Consider the following 19354-nt stretch of genomic DNA (forward strand, 5'->3'; position numbering starts at 1 on the left):
GTGGTGATTCTTATAACTAGCATGTCCTTTAGGAAAATCCTGGAAATATGCTTTAAGAGACATGAAATCCACTGGGACAGAACAAATAATCTTTCAGGAATCATGTTATTTATCTGTAAAATTAGGTTAGGTTCATATCTCTGTACCATCATCTTGATATTATTTTTTAATTATTTATTTATTTGAAAGGCAGGGTGAGAGAGAGAGAGAGAGAGAGAGAGAGAGAGAAAGAGAGAGGCTTTCCATCCGTTGGTTCACTCCCCAGATGGCTGAAACAGCCAGAGCTGTGCCAATCCGAAGCCAGGAGCCAGAACAGAAGCCAGGAGCTTCTTCCCAGTCTCCCACATGGGTACAGGGGCCCAAAGACTTGGGCCATCTTCTACTGCTTTCCCAGGCCATAGCAGAGAGCTGGATCAGAAGTGAAGCAGCTGGGACTTGAACTGCCGCTCATATGGGATGCTGGCACTGCAGGTGGTGGCTTTACCCACTATACTATAGCGCCGGCCCCAATATTATTTTTTAAAATATGAGACCGCCCATAAAATGCTCTAAAATGAAAAATATTTTTCTAAGCTCATATTCTAAAATATATTTTATAAAATATCTTTTAAATATTTTATAAATATATAAAATTTTATAAAATATATTTTATTAAAATGTTACATATATAGAATATTATACATATTCTAAAATATTATAGCCACTTTTGTAAAATATTTTTCCATTGTTTAAAAAATAACAGTACCTAAGAATGACTTAACAAGATTTATAGCTGCAAGAAAATCAGGAAAATCACACTGTGCCTTTTATGTGGCACCCGGGGGACACCAGAGAAATAGAGAAGACACATTAGATCGAGAAGCACATTCCTCACCTATATCGTCTCACTGACTACAGAAACTATGAGCTATTTTAGAAAGTTTATCTACATGCATTACTTGAGAGGCAGAAAGAGCACATGCTAGACAGTTAGCTGTCATTTGCTGGTGCCCTTCCCAAATGTCCTCCCAAGCCTGTTGCTAAATTGGAAGTCCGGAACTCAATCCACGTCTTCCACCTGCTTGAGCCATCATCTGCCTCCTCCCAAGGCACACATTAGCAGGAAGCTAGAATTAGGAGCAGAGCAGGAACTCAAAGGCACCTATAAGTGATGTAGGTGTCACAACTGGCAGCTTTACCACTAGGCCAAATGCTCAACCCTGTTAGAGTTTTATTTGCTTCCTTTTAGTTTTTTGTTTCAGGATATTTATGGTAGTGCTGCAATATCACAAACAAGAGAACAGAAAACTTAAAAAGAGCTAATACTGCCTCTCTCCTGCCACACTACCTCTTTGTGAATCTTTGCAAAGTGAACTTGTTATATAAGCCCAAGGGATTTCTTTCTCCCCAAAATTCTTCACTGTAACCTTGTGTTCTAAAGGTATTACCAAGCACTGAGCAAGCTTAAAACAGCCAGGCTTCAGGGTGTATTTGCCTCACTGACACCAAATGCTGGTGAGAATGTGGAACAAAATGGTGCAAGTACTTTAGGAGATAGGACTTGGCAGTTTCTTTCAAAATTAAACATAATCTTACTATTTAATCCAGCCATCATTCTCTTTGGTTTTTACCTAAAGGAGTTGAAAACTTACATCCACACCAAAACCTGTACACGGGCATTTATGGCAGTTTTATTCTTATTTGCTAAAACCTCAAAGCAACCGAGGTGTCCTTCAGCAGGTAAACGGATAAAGTGGGTACAACTAGACAGTAGGATACGATTCAAAAGTGAGCTCTCAAGCCATGGAAAAGCAGGGGAGAACCTTAAATGCCTATTACTAAATGAAAGAAGCTGATCTGAAAAGGTCACATACTATATAGACAATTGTAACAACACAGCAACAAGAACAAAAGACATATTCACAATAAAGACTGCCAGGGATTTGAGGTGTGGGCAAATGGAATAAGTGGAGCACACAGGATTATTAGGGCAGTGAAACTATGCTGTGTGATCCAACAGTGGGGGATGCATGTCCTCACACTTTTGTCTAATTCCCCAGAACACAGACCACCAAGAGTGAACCTTAATGTAAACTACAGACCAGGGTGATGATTCGTCAATGTAGATTCATCAGTTGTAACAAACATACCATTGTGGTGGGGGTGGCAATGATAACAGAGGAGATGATGCGAGTCTAGGGCATAGAGTTTATGGGAAATCTCAGGAACTTCCTCTCAATTTTTGTATGAACCAAACATTGTTCACATTTGAAATCCAGCAAGAAGATGACTCAAATACATAAGAATTTTACTTTATATCACCCTGTGTCTGATTCCTTTATAACCATATCTCAAAGAATCAAAGTTGTTTTTGTTATTGAAACTGAGGTCATACCTGGTCGAATTGTACTATCTCTTCCAAACAGATGAAGGCGTCTTCTACCAAGACAGAAATGTTCAATTATATGAAAAATTTCTACAGGTTTTTCTATATTGCCAATTTCAGGTTCTTCTGTGATAATTAAGTCAATGTCAACATTAGCGTGAATAAAGTCCCCATCTGTGCTACGCTTCACAGTTCCTTTGATCCCCATAAGACAGTGTTCCTAAATAAGAAGAACAGACCAATTAATTTTTTTTCTTATTGATAATCTTCATAACATTTTATTTATACTTCTGATTTTCTCAGTTCCAAAACAATCCTTATTTCTACAAATCTTTGGGATATAGTTCTGTGGGCAAAAAGAGGACAGACTTTAGAAACATCTGGATGGTTGCAGAAAGACTGTCAGGCAAACAGGAAAAACAGTTTTTCACTCTACATTTAGTACTTTCAGAAGACAGCTCTTTGACACCAGATGTGTGGGTTTTCACACACCAAGTAGCTACACTTTTCCTCAGACACTATAATTCAGTTCAATTCTGACACAATCTATACCTAGTGTGTACCTCACAGGTTAAGGACTTAGTCCCACAAGACTGACCCTCAACTTCAGATACCAATCACAAGTTGTCAATGTGCTTTTATAACTGGCAGGCTACAGATTGGAGTGTCTAAAGACCCCCTCCTCAGGTTCAATCACTTGCTGGAGTGGCTTGTGAAATTCAGTAATTGCTTTAATTACTATTACCTGTTTATTGTAAAAGGCTGTAACTCAGGAACAGCCAGATGGAAGAGATGCACAGGGCAATGTACAGGAGAAGGGATGCGGAGCTTCCAGGCCCTCTCTCCGGGTGCACCATGCTCCCAGCAACTCTATAGGTTCACCACCCAGAAGCTCTCCAAACCCTGTTCTTTTGGAAACTTTGTTACATAGCTATAATTCCAACCCCAGAAAGTCTGAACAAGTAAGATCTCCCACCAGTGGCTCCCTAAAGAGTAAAGAGCAAAGGTGGTTAAAGACTGATACTAGCAAAGCAGAATCAACATGAAGCAGAAGTTCTCAGAAGTTCTTCAGTAGGAAAAGAACAGAAGAAGAAACAAGTCTGTAAACTGGCCAGCTATGAAATTTGCCGATATCTCTTCTTTCTGAACCTAGCAAAACAAAAAAAAATTCAGGGTATGAGGAGCATTAAAAGCCTGCATGTAATGTATAAATACAGCAGTGTAAGACATACAGGAACATACATATTTCCCTCTCCAGCATGGTGGTGGAGACTGATCTAAGATAGTGAATAAAACATTTTAAACCAACTTGGATATATTCCTATACTGCTCAAGGCTACTTTTACAATTTGAAGAAAATGACTTTTTTTTCCAGCAAAAGTAACTGAACAGTATACAGAAATTTGGAAAAGTATGAGAGAAAATAATGAGCAAAAACAAAACAAAACAGAAAAGGCAATACCTTTGTTCTCTGAAAAACAGCCTTTGGGTCTAAAGTCTTAGTCTTCCCAGGATTGTTTTTATTGGTTTTAATCCAACAAATATCTTCACATCTTCTGTAACCCCACTTGCGTAAACACTAAAAATAAAAAATAAACGAAAAGAAATGCTTAATTTAAGCAATACTTCAAATAACCAACCAGCATTAAACAATTTTCTTGAGACACTAAATTCCCAAGTGTCAAAATGGTTTTGGTTTTGTTCTAGTGGAGAAATATAAGAAATGCTAGTCTTATAAAGCCTGAAGCAGACACTAGTGTGCAGCAGGTTAAGCTACCACTTGGTACACTTGTATCCCTTGTTGAGTACAAAGGTTTGAGTCCCAACTCTGCTTCTGATTCAGCTTCCTGCTAACACATCTGGTAGCTGGCAAATTATGACCTAAATGTTTGTATTCCTGACACCCTACATGGTAGTCTCAGATAGGGTTCTTGGTTTTGGCTTCAGACTGACCCAGACCTGGTTTTGCAGGCATTTGGATAGTGAACCAGAGAATAGAAGATCCCTTTTTCTTATCTCTCCCTTTCTGTTACTCTGCCTTCCAAATAAAAAAAAATTAAATAAATAATCTTTAAAAAATAAATATGTATACAGCCATAATATAGAATATATTCAGGTGAGTACTCGAAAACGTCTGTGGAAAATTAGAATTAAATGATCAGCTTATTTTGGGGCAAAACATTTTGAAATTCTTGCATAGTTTTTTTTTCTTTCTTTCTTTCTTTTTTTTTTTTTTTTTTTTGACAGGCAGAGTGGACAGTGAGAGAGAGGGAGAGAGATAGGTCTTCCTTACTGTGGGTTCACCCTCCAATGTCCGGCACGCTGTGGCCAGCGCACCGTGCTGATCCGAAGGCAGGAGCTAGGTGCTTCTCCGGGTCTCCCATGGGGTGCACGACCCCAAGCACTTGGGCCATCCTCCACTGCACTCCTGGGCCACAGCAGAGAGCTGGCCTAGAAGAGGGGCAACCGGGATAGAATCCGGCACTCCAACTGGGACTAGAACCCAGTGTGTTGGCGCGGCGCCACAGGCAGAGGATTAGCCTATTGAGCCGTGGCACTGGCCTCTTGCATAGTTTTTTAATAATAAATATTTCTCAGAAAGTTTTTGAAGTCTCATACATCTTTCGGATACTGATTTACTATATATTGTTAAACATCAAAACACAGAAAGGATTTCATCATAACACAACTTTTAAAATACCAATTGAGCATCACTAATCCACAAATGTGAAATCCAAAATGATCCAAAACTTGGAAGTTTTTGAGTGCTGAGAGAAAACTCAAAAGGTTATAGATTTTAGAGCATTTCAGATTTTGGATTTGGGGTGTTCAATGGGTAAAGTCTATGGAAACATTCTAAACTCCAAAATCTGAAACACTTCTGGTCCCAAACATTTCAGATAAGGGATTCTCAACATGTATTACCTTCTACTGACATCAACAGATTCTAGGTTTTTTAAATTTTATTTTATGTATTTATTTTTTTGACAGGCAAGAGTGGACAGTGAGAGAGAGAGACAGAAAGAAAGGTCTTCTTTTTTTCCATTGGTTCACCCCCAATGGCCGCTGCAGCTGGCACACTGTGCTGATCTGAAGCCAGGAGCCAGGTGCTTCTCCTGGTCTCCCATGCGGGTGCAGGGCCCAAGCACTTGGGCCATCCTCCACTGCCTTCCTGGGTCACAGCAGAGAGCTGGACTGGAAGAGGGGCAACTGGGACTAGAACCTGGGGTGCCGGCGCCGCAGGCGGAGGATTAGCCTATTGAGCTGTGGCGCCGGCCTAACAGATACTAGGTTTTAAATTATAAAACACTGAGGTCCTCTGTAATTACAAAATAATGCAAGAGAGAATTTTTTTCCTGCCACTTCAATTTCTTATCTTGAAAAAACTAAAAACTGTTTTGAAAATTCCCGATAACTTCTTTCCAAATGAGAGGTCTATAAAACTTTGTTTCTATATTTAGAATTGACAAAAGCAAAAAGCTCAGACTTAAAATGGTTATGTACATCTCTTTATTGGGTAAAACTATACTTGAATCTTTATATAATTTTGAAAACAGAGACTCTGTTATCTATGAAGTTATAACAAATACCAGATAAGCCATAGACAGAGTGACATTTTGAGGACCCACTCTATATATATATATATATATATGTGCTAGCTAGCCGCTGGGGGGAAAAAAAGATATAATCCCTACCTAAGAGTAAAGTAGTAAACCTAAGAGTTAAGTAGAGAAAAAGAAGTAGGTTATGCAGTGCAATACTGCTGGTACTATGATCAAGTATACATAAAGATATAGTGGAGTGTAAGACATACACCTTTTTCAGGAATGCTCTTAGTGTGTAAAGTGAGATATACTTCAAAATCAAAGTTAGATTTTTATTTTAAAACTTCAAAGGCCCCATAGTCTCCCCTTTATTTGTGAGGATGTGTTCTAAGCCCCATGGTCAATGACTGAAACTGCAGATAGTTTTGAACCTAAAGACATCAGATCTTTTCATATACATATAAACCTATGATAAGGTTTAACAGTTAATTAGATAGAGTACAAAATTAACAGTAACAGTAGAACAATTTCAATATGCTGTAATAAAAGTTATGTGAATGTGTTTTCCCTTGCAGTTTGCTACAACATACATGTACAATAGTTTATCTAATACTTAGACAGATACCAACTAACTAAATGGCAGGTAAAATATACAGCATGCATATTTTACAGAGAAGAGTCACATCCAGACAAAGAAATGACTCACATCTAGAGCAGAACTAAATGGGAAGCATGAGATTTCATCAGACTGCTCACAGTGGTGTGCAGTCTAAACTCAGCAACTGTTTATTTAGCAGATTTTCCATTTAATATTTTCAAACCAAGGTTGACCTAAGAAAACTGAAACCACGAAAAGTGAAATCTTGAATAAGGAGAAACTTCTATCTGTTCATGTTGCTAAGCACTTAATTTTGCATTGGGTGTGTATTCATATCATAATGGTCTAAATACTACATGCCTTAATCCATTAATTTACCAAAAATTCATGAATATTTCTTGTGAAATATTTATTTTGTAATCATTTTGGTTAAACTCTGCAGTCACTAATAAGGTACACTGCTGCAAAAGCAATTAAGATAAAACCTCCTGAGGCTGGCCCTATGGTGCAGGTTAATCCTCCACTTGCAGTGACAGCATCCCACATGGACACTGGTTTTAGTCTCACCTGCTCCTCTTCCGATCCAGCTCTCTGCTATGGCCTGGGAAAGCAGTGGAAGATGGCCCAAGCCCTTGAGCCCTTGTACCATGTGGGGAACCCAGAGGAGGCCCCTGGCTACTGGCTTTGGACTGGTCCAGCTCCAGCTGTTGTAGCCATTTGGAGAGTGAACCAGCAGTTAGAAGACCTCTCTCTCTCTCTCTCTCTCTCTCTCTCTCTGTCTCTGCCTCTCACTGTCTGTAACTTCACCTCTCAAATAGATAAATAAAATCTTAAAAAAAAAAAAAAAAAGGCAAAACCTTGTAATCATTTTCATCCTAATTTGGGTGAGGGTGGTGATGAGACAAAAGACCAAAAGACCAAAGTCAGACATTAGAGCTAAAAAGGATAATACCAATATACCTATTAAAACCTGCATTTTTTTCTACTTCCTTGTTTTTCCAAAGCATCTTGAGTTACCCCAAACAAAATGGTGATACCCAATTGCCATATTGTTATATTCTTACCTTGGAGTTAATAAATGACAAGCAATGATGCCACCTAAAAGCCCCAAACTCATTATTTATATAAAGAATATCAACTAATTGCAGAATTTCAGAATTTGAGCACAAATTTATCTCACTACAATTCTACTTGTTATCAAATACAATGTTAAATTCTTCACCTGTCAAATGGATGGCTCCCTAAATTACCATGACTAAAGGAGATCATTTGCTATTTAACAGGTAATATGTTCTAAAATTGGAAACTATCATCCAATAAGACATCAAAGAACTTGAAACCTACCAAGTATGTCTAAAAGTCTCAGTGTTTGATACCAACTGAATTGAGACCAAAACTGAAGACTGCTAACATCTAAGCAGAAAGCTCCCCTTACACTTTGTTTAAAACATTAATTTGTTTCCTTTTGGCAAAATACTCTAATCAATAAAAAAGGAAGAAGGAAAACAAAGCACAGCATTGAAACACAACTAAATATCTTTAAAATAGAAGTATTATGACTTCTTTCTCATGCTCACTCATTTTTTCAAACTATGTGTTACATTTGCTGTGTTTTCCAATTTGACTTCTAGCTTCCATTTGGAAGTCAGTTGTCAATACTATCCAGAATAACATTGTACAGCTACTAATATAGAAAAACAAATGACATGAAGCAGCTCATTACTGTGCTAAAATGTGGAGCTTCAAATTTTGAAAACTGTTCTTTTCCGAGTTGCAATAAATTTTATTTTTAAAGGGCTAGATACATTTTTAATGCTTACCTTAATTGATTTAAGGTAACTGCCTTTTTAAATCTTCTTTTTCTAAACATTTTTTTTCTTTTGAATATTTTAGAACTATTCAAGCAACAAAGGATAAAACAACATTAACCTTCACATTTATTATGCAACGTATTATTATTTTTTCTTACGAATTTAAACATTTGCTTTAAAAAGACACCACCTTTACTATGTTCCTAAAGTTGTACTTACAAAATGCATGAAGTTTGTATTCCTTAAATAAAAGGTTTCTTTGGGGGGAAAAAAAGACAACATCTTACCACTCTCCCAAGGTCCAATCCTTCCCCAGAACCACACCAAAGAAATATAAATGATCGGGGGGCTGCAATTTCATCAATTTCTAACTTCATAATCTAGAAGAAACCAAAACAATATTATCACATAAAAGCATTTTGTTTTCAATTCATCCTAAATCCACAACAACCATCAAGACTTATTAAGATTCTGAGTAATATGTTCTTTAAATGTATTAATTTCCAATAGAAAATACAATGGAAAACATACTTCATCCTTTAAATTACTTTTACACTACTATTTTATTCCTTAATATATACAAACAACATACATAAGTAAATATACATACATACACATAAACAGTTGCTTTTATATGGAAAAAACTTATAGAAAATTATCTACAGAATATTATAAGATGGAGCTTGAGAGATATTCTATAGCAACACTTTATCGTTTATGAAGAAAGAAACTGAAATGGAAAGAGGTTAGATGAGTCCAAAGTTAGGGGCAAAATTAAAACATGACAACAAATGCTTAGTGAGGACTCTCATTTCCAATATTTAAAGAACAGCTTATTATCATAATGACACTAAGTCTTAAGTGAAGAAAAAAAAAATTGCCTTGTACATACTGAGCATATCACATTAAAAAAAAACTGTTCTTCAATAGTTCAATGTCTAGGTTTTGGGAATCCTATATTCTCATATAAATGACTATAAAAGCAACGAATGTATATGACATTCTTCACTCCAACCCCTTAAAGTTAAGAATTTTCAGGAATCATCACATGGTTCAGGCAAAAATCTGTTAGTTTAAATAATGAAGAAAATCTTGACTTCTATTGGAATTAAAACCACAGCATTTCTAACTTAAACAGATTTTTACTTGATAGTAATAATGGAAATAAGTTTACATGTATAAACCTATTTACACTTTTTCTTAAGTTCAGAAATCTCTCCTTATGTAGTAGTCTCATAACACAGTAACAAATTTTTTTAGACACAATATGAATGTATAATGGACCCACCCACCCCCACAAACACACAATCCTACAAGTTTACGTGTGGTAATAGCAAAAGATAAGCAATGATGTACAGCAGAAAAGAACATTAAGCAAATTATTCTCCTTTATGGTAACTGTTCTTACTTTAAATGCTTTTCAAATAAAAAAGAAAGAAAAATTTAAATAAATGCTTATGCTCTTAACATTGACCACTAATGATTGTAATTTGCAAGAGTACATGTGATATCCTAATGCTTTTTCTTGTTTACATTGTATTTATTTACTGGCACTTTTCTTTAGAATATCACATAAAGGTTAAGAGAGTTTAGGGCTCTAGGGTCAGACAAAACTTTTTAATACGCCAGCCAGAGTTTAAGTTCAGTGAAATTAAACTAAAATCAAGAATTATACATAGGGGCCAGCATTGTGGTATAGCAGGTTAAGCCTCTGTCTGTGACACTAGCATCCCACAAGGGTGCTGGATTGAGACCTGGCTGCTTCACTTCCAATCTAGCTCCCTGCTAATGTGCCTAGGAAAGCAGTGGAGGATGGCCCACTTCCTTGGGCCCCTGTACCCACATGGGCGAACGGGATGAAGTTCTTGGCTCCTGGCTTTTGCCTGACACCACTGGCCATTGCAGCCATCTGGGGAGTGAACCAGCAGATGGGAGTTCTCTCTTTCTTTCCTTCTTTCTCTGTAACTCTGAAAAGTCTTTTAAAAAACCAGAAGTTATAAACTCTGTTTACCACAATTGAAGCTCTTGTGTCTTTACTGTCCAAACCTCACGGAACAGCTAGAGAAAATAAAGTTTAGCAGAACTACTAATCAGACATAATAATATTCATTGCTTAAATTTTCTTTTCTTTTTTTAAATTTTTTATTATTATTCTTATTTTTTATTTTTGACAGGCAGAGTGAACAGTGAGAGAGAGAGACAGAGAGAAAGGTCTTCCTTTTGCCGTTGGTTCACCCTCCAATGGCTGCTGTGGTAGGCGTGCTGCGGCCGGCGCACCACGCTGATCCGATGGCAGGAGCCAGGTGCTTATCCTGTTCTCCCATGGGGTGTAGAGCCCAAGTACTTGGGCCATCCTCCACTGCACTCCCAGGCCACAGCAGAGAGCTGGCCTGGAAGAGGGGCAACCGGGACAGAATCCGGTGCCCCGACTGGGACTAGAACCCGGTGTGCTGGCGCCGCTAGGCGGAGGATTAGCCTATTGAGCCGCGGCGCTGGCCAAATTTTCTTTTAATCAAATTGACAAAGACATTCTTAATACTCAAATTTGATGAGGATATAGTGAACCAGACATTCTTTAAACAGTACTGGAAGGAATGTAAATTTGTATAACCTATCTGAAAAAATTCTCATCAACAAACATCAAGAATATTAAGACCTGGGATTCCTACACTGTGTAATTTCTGATTTTTCAACAATAAACACAGATTGCACTTATAATCAGCAAAGAAGAAACTGTTTTAATGTGGTAACAGCCATAAAAGTATAAAGTACCAAGATACTAAAGCTCACAGGCAAAAACACTGAAAAGAAGAACTGGAGGCAAATCTTGAGAGAGAAATAGTTTTAAAAGTAACTACAATTAACTCAGAAAGGGACACACAGGACTCTAAGCAGTTTCTCCTGACACAGCAGTCCTTTCCTCACCCTACCTCTCTCTTACACAGGATACTCCTTGATTTTACTCATTGAAATATTCTCTTTCTGTGGTTTTTAAAACATTCATATTGTCCTCATTCTCCTCTTTAATCTCTGACCGATTCTTCTTCATATTTCTTTTACACATGCCCCTATAATGTAAATATCCCCCTAAGGATTTCCAATCAGTCCACATTTTACCTTACCTATGACACTATCCTCAAACTTGCATGGGTTTAATAAGCTAAGTTTCTTTTTTTTTTCTTTAAGATTTATCACTTTTTAGATTAATAAACATTTATAAATAAATTAGATTTATTTATTTATTTGAAAGTCAGAGTTAGAGAGCAAGAGAGGAGAGACAGAGATCTTCCATCTGCTGGGCCACTCCCCAAATGGCAGCAATAGCTGGGTCTGGGCCAGGCCAAAGCCAGGAGGCAGGAGTTCCCTCCAGGCCTCTACATGTTTCAGGGGCCCAAGGACTTTGGACCGTCCTCCGCAGTTTTCCCAGGCACATTAGAAGGGAGCTGGATAAGAAGTGGAGCAGCCAGGACTAGAACCAGTGCCATATGGGATGCTAGAACTGCAGATGGTGGCTTAACCCACTGTGTTGTGGCGCTGGCCCCAAGATTTTCTTTACTTACTTGAAAGGCAAAGTTACACACGCATACACACCCACACACACAGAATCTTTCATCTGCTGACTTCCCAAATGGATGCAATGGCTGGGGCTGGGACATGCCAGAACCAGGAACCTGGAGCCTCTTCTAGGTCTCCCATGTGGGTGCAGGGGCAAAAGCACCTGGGCCATCTTCTGCTGCTTTCCCAGGTGTATTATCAGGGAGCTGGATCAGAAGTAGAGCAGCTGGGTCTTGAATTGGCCCCATATGGGACTTTGGCATCATGCACAGGGCTTAACCTAATACACCACAACGCTGGCCCTTATGCTAATTTTCTAAAACCTCTTATTTGAGACCAGTTCTGTCTGTCCTTTGAATTTATGTTCCTCTTCCCTCTTCTACTTGAATGGCTCACATATATATATAAAAATGAACACATTCAATATCATCTAACCCCTCTAACTCTGCTCCTCTTCAATTCACATTTTCTCTCATTTGGTAATAACCCAATTATCCCAAGACAAAAACTTTGAGTTATTCTGGACTCTTCCTCATCCAATCACCAAATCTTTCTCACAAACATTACTGAATTTATCACCTTCTTTCTAATCTTACTACTATATATCTTAATTCAGGGTCCCTTCATTTCAGAACCAGGCTATTGGAAAAAATTTCTAACTGCTCCTCCCTCACCAGACTTCATACATTCTAGTCCAGCCTCCACGCAGCAATCTAACCATTTTACTAAAAACTAGTTAAAACCTCTCATCAAAGGTTTTCAAAGACATCTTTCATTAAGATATCTTAATGTGTTCAGAATAAGGCCCAAGACCTTAAAACAGAAACTGAAAATAAACCAAGTCCATGTTTCAGGATCAGTGTCCCTCCCAGATCAGACATCATGTTTTGGGTCCACACCATTTGATTTGCTATCCCTTCTGCTTGGAATCCCTATCCCACATTTTTCTTCCCCTTGGCAAATTCCAAAATTTCTTTTATGTTTTAGGTGTCAAATCCTCTATGTTCAAATGTCCCATCTTCATACGCTTGGTCAGTTATCCTCATATCATGTTATACAGTTCTCCATTATGGAACCAACAAAGTTAAAAGATAATTATTGGTTTAGGTCAATGTTCATTCCATTAAACTGTATGCTCTTCATGGTAAAGTACTAAGTCTTACTCATCTTTGAATATCCAGTACCTAGTACAAGTGGTACTTCATAAGTATTTCTTATTTTTGGTATTGGTCAGTAAAAACAAACATTTATGTAACTAACTGAAGTCATCAAGTTATTTATTTCTTTACATTATAATATTTTATTTAGGAAAATATAACTTTATCACAGTTATATTATAATGATGGTATGCATGCATACTCTTTTTATGTATACTATTAAGTTCCTTAAAAAAAAAATCATGGTTTATGTCCATATGTGCTTATATGACAAACACACACATTCAGATGTTTACTAAAACTAATCAAATGCAGAATAAATTATTAGTCATTCTCTCTGCTTTTAGGCCCTTCTAGCTATATATCTAAAGATCCTAAGAAGGTATTCTGAGTCTTTAATAGCCTACTTACCATCTACTCAATTTTTACCTCAAGGAGAGGAATCAAATTAAAGATAATATTTTTCAATATCCTTTGGCCTTCAGCTACAATAAATACTATAAATCTATATTTATAATCCCCACAGTAGTAGGGATATTTTGATCTCACTTTCTGATTAAGCAAGCGTATTTATTTGAAAAACAAATGGATTACAATGTAAAAAATGTCATCATACATCATCCCAAGTCCAGCATTTTTCATTAGCAGTGATACCAGTCTCTCTGTAATACTCTTCTAAAGGGGGCTCCAGAAGAATCACGTCAAACTTGGGTGTTAGTTCTCTGATGTCAAATGCTTCTATATCTGCTTGTAAGTACCTATTTGATTAAAACGCAAAAATCAGATTTATAAATGCGATTTTATAAACAATCACAAGTTAATTACTAAGTATCTTTTCATGGAGGTCTTCGTTCTTCAGTAAAGACATTAACCTACCAAGCTCTTTCTTAAGACGTGGACTTATTAATTACACTACAAAGTAAAAATCAACTTATTCCCCATGGATAGCCTCTTGTTTTAACACTGAAAATCCATACTCAAATGTGAATCTCTGAACCCTCTTTTATCATTATCTGAATTTTCTAAGGAATAGTATATTACTTTTTCTTCTCAATTGTTCAGTTAGGATATGAAGACTATTTCTAAGTTTCAAATTCTTCCTTCTAAAAACTAATTTCTAAATATGGACATTTTCTCTTTTCTTTTTAAAAAAGGATTTATATATTCATTTGAAACACAGAGTTACAGAGAGGCAGACAGAGAGGAGTCTTCCATCTGCTGGTTCATTCCTCAAATGGCTGCAATGGCTGGAGCTGGGCTGATCTGAAGCCAGAAGTCAAGAGCCTCTTCAGGATCTCCCACATGGGTGTGGGGGCACAAGGACTTGGGCCACCTTCTACTGCTTTCTCAGGACACAGCAGATAGCTGGATCGGATGTGGAGTAGATGGGACTCGAACCAGTGCCCATATGGGATGTTGGCACTGCAGGTGGTGACACTATGCCACAGTGCTGGCCCCTGGACATTTTCTTTGGCTAGTTTTTCTCATGAATAACAATATTTGTATTAATAGTCTTTTCAGATTACCAACCTCTACTGAAGAGTTATTTTTACATACCATGAAAGTATTTTAATTTGAGAGGTTGATTCATACCCTAAATGTCTGCAGAAGCTGGGACTAGGCTTGGGCGAAGTGGGAGCTAGGAACTAAATCCAGGTCTCCCACTTGGGTGGCAGAGACTCAACTACTTGAGTTTATCACCTACTGCTTCCCAGAGTGCATTAGCAGGAAGCTGGAATCAGGAGCTAGAACTGGGACTTGGCATCATAACTGGCTGCTTAATGACGAGGCCAAACACCTGCCCCAAGAGTATTTTTAAATATGCTGAATATTATGGTGTATGTAGACTTTCCCACATACTGAGATTTCCTTGATGTTTTTCTAATAACTCACAGGTCATATTTTATTAAATATACAAAACATGCAAAACAACTTAAATGGGAATATTCTACAATTTTAATGACTTTACACACATTTCTAAGGAAAACATACCATTTAGCAAAGGTTAAAATGAATTATATTCTAAACTCTTAAGAACAGTATCTCAGGATCCTAAGTTACAATTAATTTTTGTTTTCTTCTTTTCCTTCATCTAAGTTTTAAAAACTTTCTTCAATAAATTACTTTGTGTGAAAAAAGTTACTGAAAGATATTTTAATGAAACTGTCAGGAACATCAAGAATAAAATTAACTGAATGATTTTCTAAGAAGAAAAAATATTTAGCAGCACTTGAAATGAATTATCTGGAATGCACACAAACACAAAAAGTTATATAAGAACCTACTGTAGACTCAGCTCCAGAGTTTCAAATTAATATACTTTTCTACAAAGAACAGAGTAATAGATTATGTGAATTTCACACAGGCACTAAATATTTTTTAAAAAGATAAACTAATACTTTAAGCCTAAGTTGGAAATTAAAAAATGACTAAAACACTTACATGGGAGGAGTGTTAGACTTAGCTATCAGCTCATCTTTTAGCCTGATAAGCTCTCTCAGTTTAGGATATTCTTCAAATCTATCTGCTAAACCTAAGGAGAAAAAAACAGTAAAACTCTCAATTTCATTCCAACTGAAGAGAGTATCAGTGAATGCAAAGGTTATGTCCCCCCCTCCCCACCCCCAAGAAAACAACCCAATCCACACAGCACTCTAGCATTTTTTAAAACATTTAAGATCTAGGATTTTTAAACAATACATACACATATTTCATACCTAATGATCCTAAGGCCACATGCAGGTAAAAATCCTATGATCTTAAAGCCTAGTTCAAGAACATACATCATTCAATTTCTCCTATTTATTGAGATAAATAGTCTGCTTGTTACATAAAGTTTACTCATCCTATTTTCAGGAAAAGAAAAAACAATTATCTTTCTTATATGTTTGGCTTTTCTTTTACCTAAAAGCATTCCTCTTTTAAATGTTAAAATTTGGATAGTTATTCAAAGCAGAGAAAGCAAGTATTTCTTTTATTTTCCATGTTTTCCTCTTTGGAACAATGATACAAATTATGAAAACTTCTTAATTTAAAAGCCAAAAGTACAGTTATTAATAACTTCAACATGAAAAAGAAAAATGTTTTCTCAGTAAATGTAGACCATATTTTAAATAAAATAAATTTGCAGACTTTATTACTGTCAGGTTTTAATACAGTAGAGTTAGCTCTCTATTATCTACAAATCAGAAAGTATAACTTTTTCTTAATCTGGTATGGTTTCTACACACATTTTCTTTGCCATGGTAAAGCAAGTGTCTTTTTTTTTTTTTTTTTTTTTTTTTGACAGGCAGAGTGGACAGTGAGAGAGACAGAGAGAAAGGTCTTCCTTTGCTGTTGGTTCACCCTCCAATGGCTGCTGCGGCCAGCGTGCTGCAGCCGGTGCACCGCGCTGATCCAAAACCAGGAGCCAGGTGCTTATCCTGTTCTCCCATGGGGTGCAGGGCCCAAGCACTTGGGCCACCCTCCACTGCACTCCCGGGCCACAGCAGAGAGCTGGCCTGGAAGAGGGGCAACCGGGACAGAATCCGGTGCCCCGACCGGGACTAGAACTTGTTGTGCCTGCGCTGCAAGGCGGAGGATTAGCCTATTGAACCGCGGCGCCGGCCTGCAAGTGTCTTAAGAGCTAAAAGGTTTATATCCATTTTGACTGTACAATTTCCCATAACTTTTTATGCTATACCTAACTTTTGCTTATAAAATCATTAAAATTAGTTTTGTCATCAAGAGTAATGTGATAAAAGAAAATAAACTGGATTGCATCAAAATTGAAAAACATACCATCAAGAAAGTGAAACGACAACTCACAGAATAAGGGAAAGACTGCAGATACTTATACCCAGAATATATAAAGAACACACAGAGATTATGTGAACTCTTACAATTCAATAACTTTTCAAAAATTCAATTAAAGCAGCAAACTGGAGACTTCTCCAAATATACTTAAATGGTCAACAAGCTTATGAAAAGTTGTTTGACATCATTACTCAGCAGGAAAATGCCAATTAAACCAACAATGGGATACCACTTCACACCCACTGGGGTGGCTATCATCAAAACTACAGACAAGAACATTGTCCATGATGTAAAGAAATTGGAAACTTTGTGCATTGCTGGTAGAGATGTAAAATGATGAAACTACTTTGAAAAACAGTTCAGTAGTTTCTCAAAAATTTAAACAGGGAATTACCAGAAATTCTACACCTAATCATATAATGAAAAAATGAAAACATCTACCCACATAAGAACTTTTACATAAATATTCATAACATTATTTTATATAACACTGAAAAAATGCAAACCACCCAAATGAATAAATAAAATGTGATACACACACACACACTCGCAGGAATATCACTGGCAGTAAAAAGAAATTATGTATGAATACTTGCTATATCAATGATACTTGAAACTATTATGCTAAGTGAAAGAAGCTCATCAAAAAAGAACATATATTGTATTAAATGAAATATCCAGAAAAGGCAACATGTACACAGAAAGTAGATTAGTGTTACTTAAGGCTGGGGGCAGAAGAGAGGGAAAAATGAGAGCTAACCACTAATGGGTACAAGAATCCCTTACAGGGATGAACATGTTCTAAAATCTTTTGTAGTAATTATTGCATAACTAAGTGGATATACTAAAACCCAGTGAACTATAGTCTAATACATCGATTAGATGCACCATATATAAATTATCTCAATAAAATGATAAAATGCAAGAATAGGCACAGAACCAAACTGGAGCCAAAAAAACAAAGAAAAAAATAATAACATGACTTAATGGCAAAGGAAGATACACTGGAAGCCCTGAGAACAGAAAGAGGAAGTCGAGCTAGGAAAAAATAACTTGGTTAGAAATAACACGAAAAATGGATTAATTACTTCAATATAATCCAGAGCTAGCAACAGCATATTCCAAAGACATGTGACCTACCTACATCCCTGATGAAATTTTGAGGTCTATGTCCAGTGTCTACAAAGTGTTGGCAGTAATCATTGTGGGGGTTTAAGCTCTGTGTTCCCTAAAGGAAAGTCATAATTAAATTAAAAGTATGTAATCTATTACATTAACTTTGTACTTGGTTTTTTATTATATGAAATACAAAGAAAAATTTTAAAAAAACTGAAAACATAGCTAAAATAACATCACTCATCAACAGTTACATGAATACACTATTATCTCACCCTAAAAAGCTAAATGTAAAACCAATCTTTCATGAATATATATATATTTTTTTTTTTTGACAGGCAGAGTGGATAGTGAGAGAGAGAGACAGAGAGAAAGGTCTTCCTTTTGCCGTTGGTTCACCCTCCAATGGCCGCCGCGGTGGGCGCGCTGCGGCCGGCGCACCACGCTGATCCGATGGCAGGAGCCAGGTGCTTATCCTGGTCTCCCATGGGGTGCAGGGCCCAAGTACTTGGGCCATCCTCCACTGCACTCCCTGGCCACAGCAGAGAGCTGGCCTGGAATAGGGGCAACCGGGACAGGATCAGTGCCCCGACCGGGAGGACTAGAACCCGGAGTGCCGGCGCCGCAAGGCGGAGGATTAGCCTGTTGAGCCGTGGCGCCGGCCATGAATAATTTTTTTAAATATTTTATTTATTCATTTGAGAGGCAGAGCTACAGACAGTGAAAGGGAGAGACAGAGAGAAAGGTCTTCCATCTGCTGGTTCACTCCCCAAATGGTCACAATGGCTGGAGCTGAGCCAATCCGAAGCCAGGAGCCAGAAGCTTCTTCTAGGTCTTCCATATAGGTGCAGGGGCCCAAGCACTTGGGCCATCTTCCACTGCTTTCCTAGGCCATAACAGAGAGCTGGACCCAAAGAGGAGCAGCCAGGACTAGAACCAGCACCCATATGGGATGCCAGTGCCACAGATGGAGGATAAACCTACTGTGCCACAGTGCTGGCCCCTCATGAATAATTTTTAATGCTCTCTATTTTATTAGAATGATTCCTCAACAATTAAAAAAGATCTTGAAGACAAATAGGTATTTAAAATCTTTTCAGGCAGTATGGAGCTTAAATATGAAGAGTTACAAGATTTGAAGATTATTTTACCTTAAGAAAAGTACTAGAATCTTTGTAAATCTCTTCTTCATACGGCAAATTTTCTTCCTCCTGTTGCATTTCTAGTTCATCCTTGAAAAAGATTATGTAAACATTTAATGTTCAGGGGCCATTCCTCTATCATATCTTGATTAATACTCAACATGAATGTTTTCTTTCCCTACCCTAAGATGTATTCTTTCAAACTGGCATTAAAGTCAAACATTGGAGTCTTTGTTCCTTATAATGGGCTTCAACTGGCTGATTTTTTAC

The 19354-nt window shown here is 37.3% G+C and overlaps 1 protein-coding gene across 2 annotated transcripts in view; it reads right to left on the bottom strand.

The window, feature by feature from the left end:
- The window catches only part of METTL14 (methyltransferase 14, N6-adenosine-methyltransferase subunit), a 33890-nt gene that overhangs the window by 7421 nt on the left and 7115 nt on the right, over nucleotides 1-19354 (bottom strand). For both annotated transcript variants that reach the window (XM_062199698.1, XM_062199699.1), the window contains 7 exons: nucleotides 19094-19174; nucleotides 17967-18054; nucleotides 15474-15564; nucleotides 13648-13789; nucleotides 8607-8699; nucleotides 3828-3944; nucleotides 2375-2585 (listed from right to left, as the gene is read on the bottom strand). In XM_062199698.1, coding sequence (XP_062055682.1) covers nucleotides 2375-2585; nucleotides 3828-3944; nucleotides 8607-8699; nucleotides 13648-13789; nucleotides 15474-15564; nucleotides 17967-18054; nucleotides 19094-19174 — 823 coding nt within the window. The remainder of the gene's footprint in view (nucleotides 1-2374; nucleotides 2586-3827; nucleotides 3945-8606; nucleotides 8700-13647; nucleotides 13790-15473; nucleotides 15565-17966; nucleotides 18055-19093; nucleotides 19175-19354) is intronic.

The sequence above is a fragment of the Lepus europaeus genome, chromosome 8, assembly GCF_033115175.1.
Source record: "Lepus europaeus isolate LE1 chromosome 8, mLepTim1.pri, whole genome shotgun sequence".
Taxonomy (NCBI): Eukaryota; Metazoa; Chordata; class Mammalia; order Lagomorpha; family Leporidae; genus Lepus; species Lepus europaeus.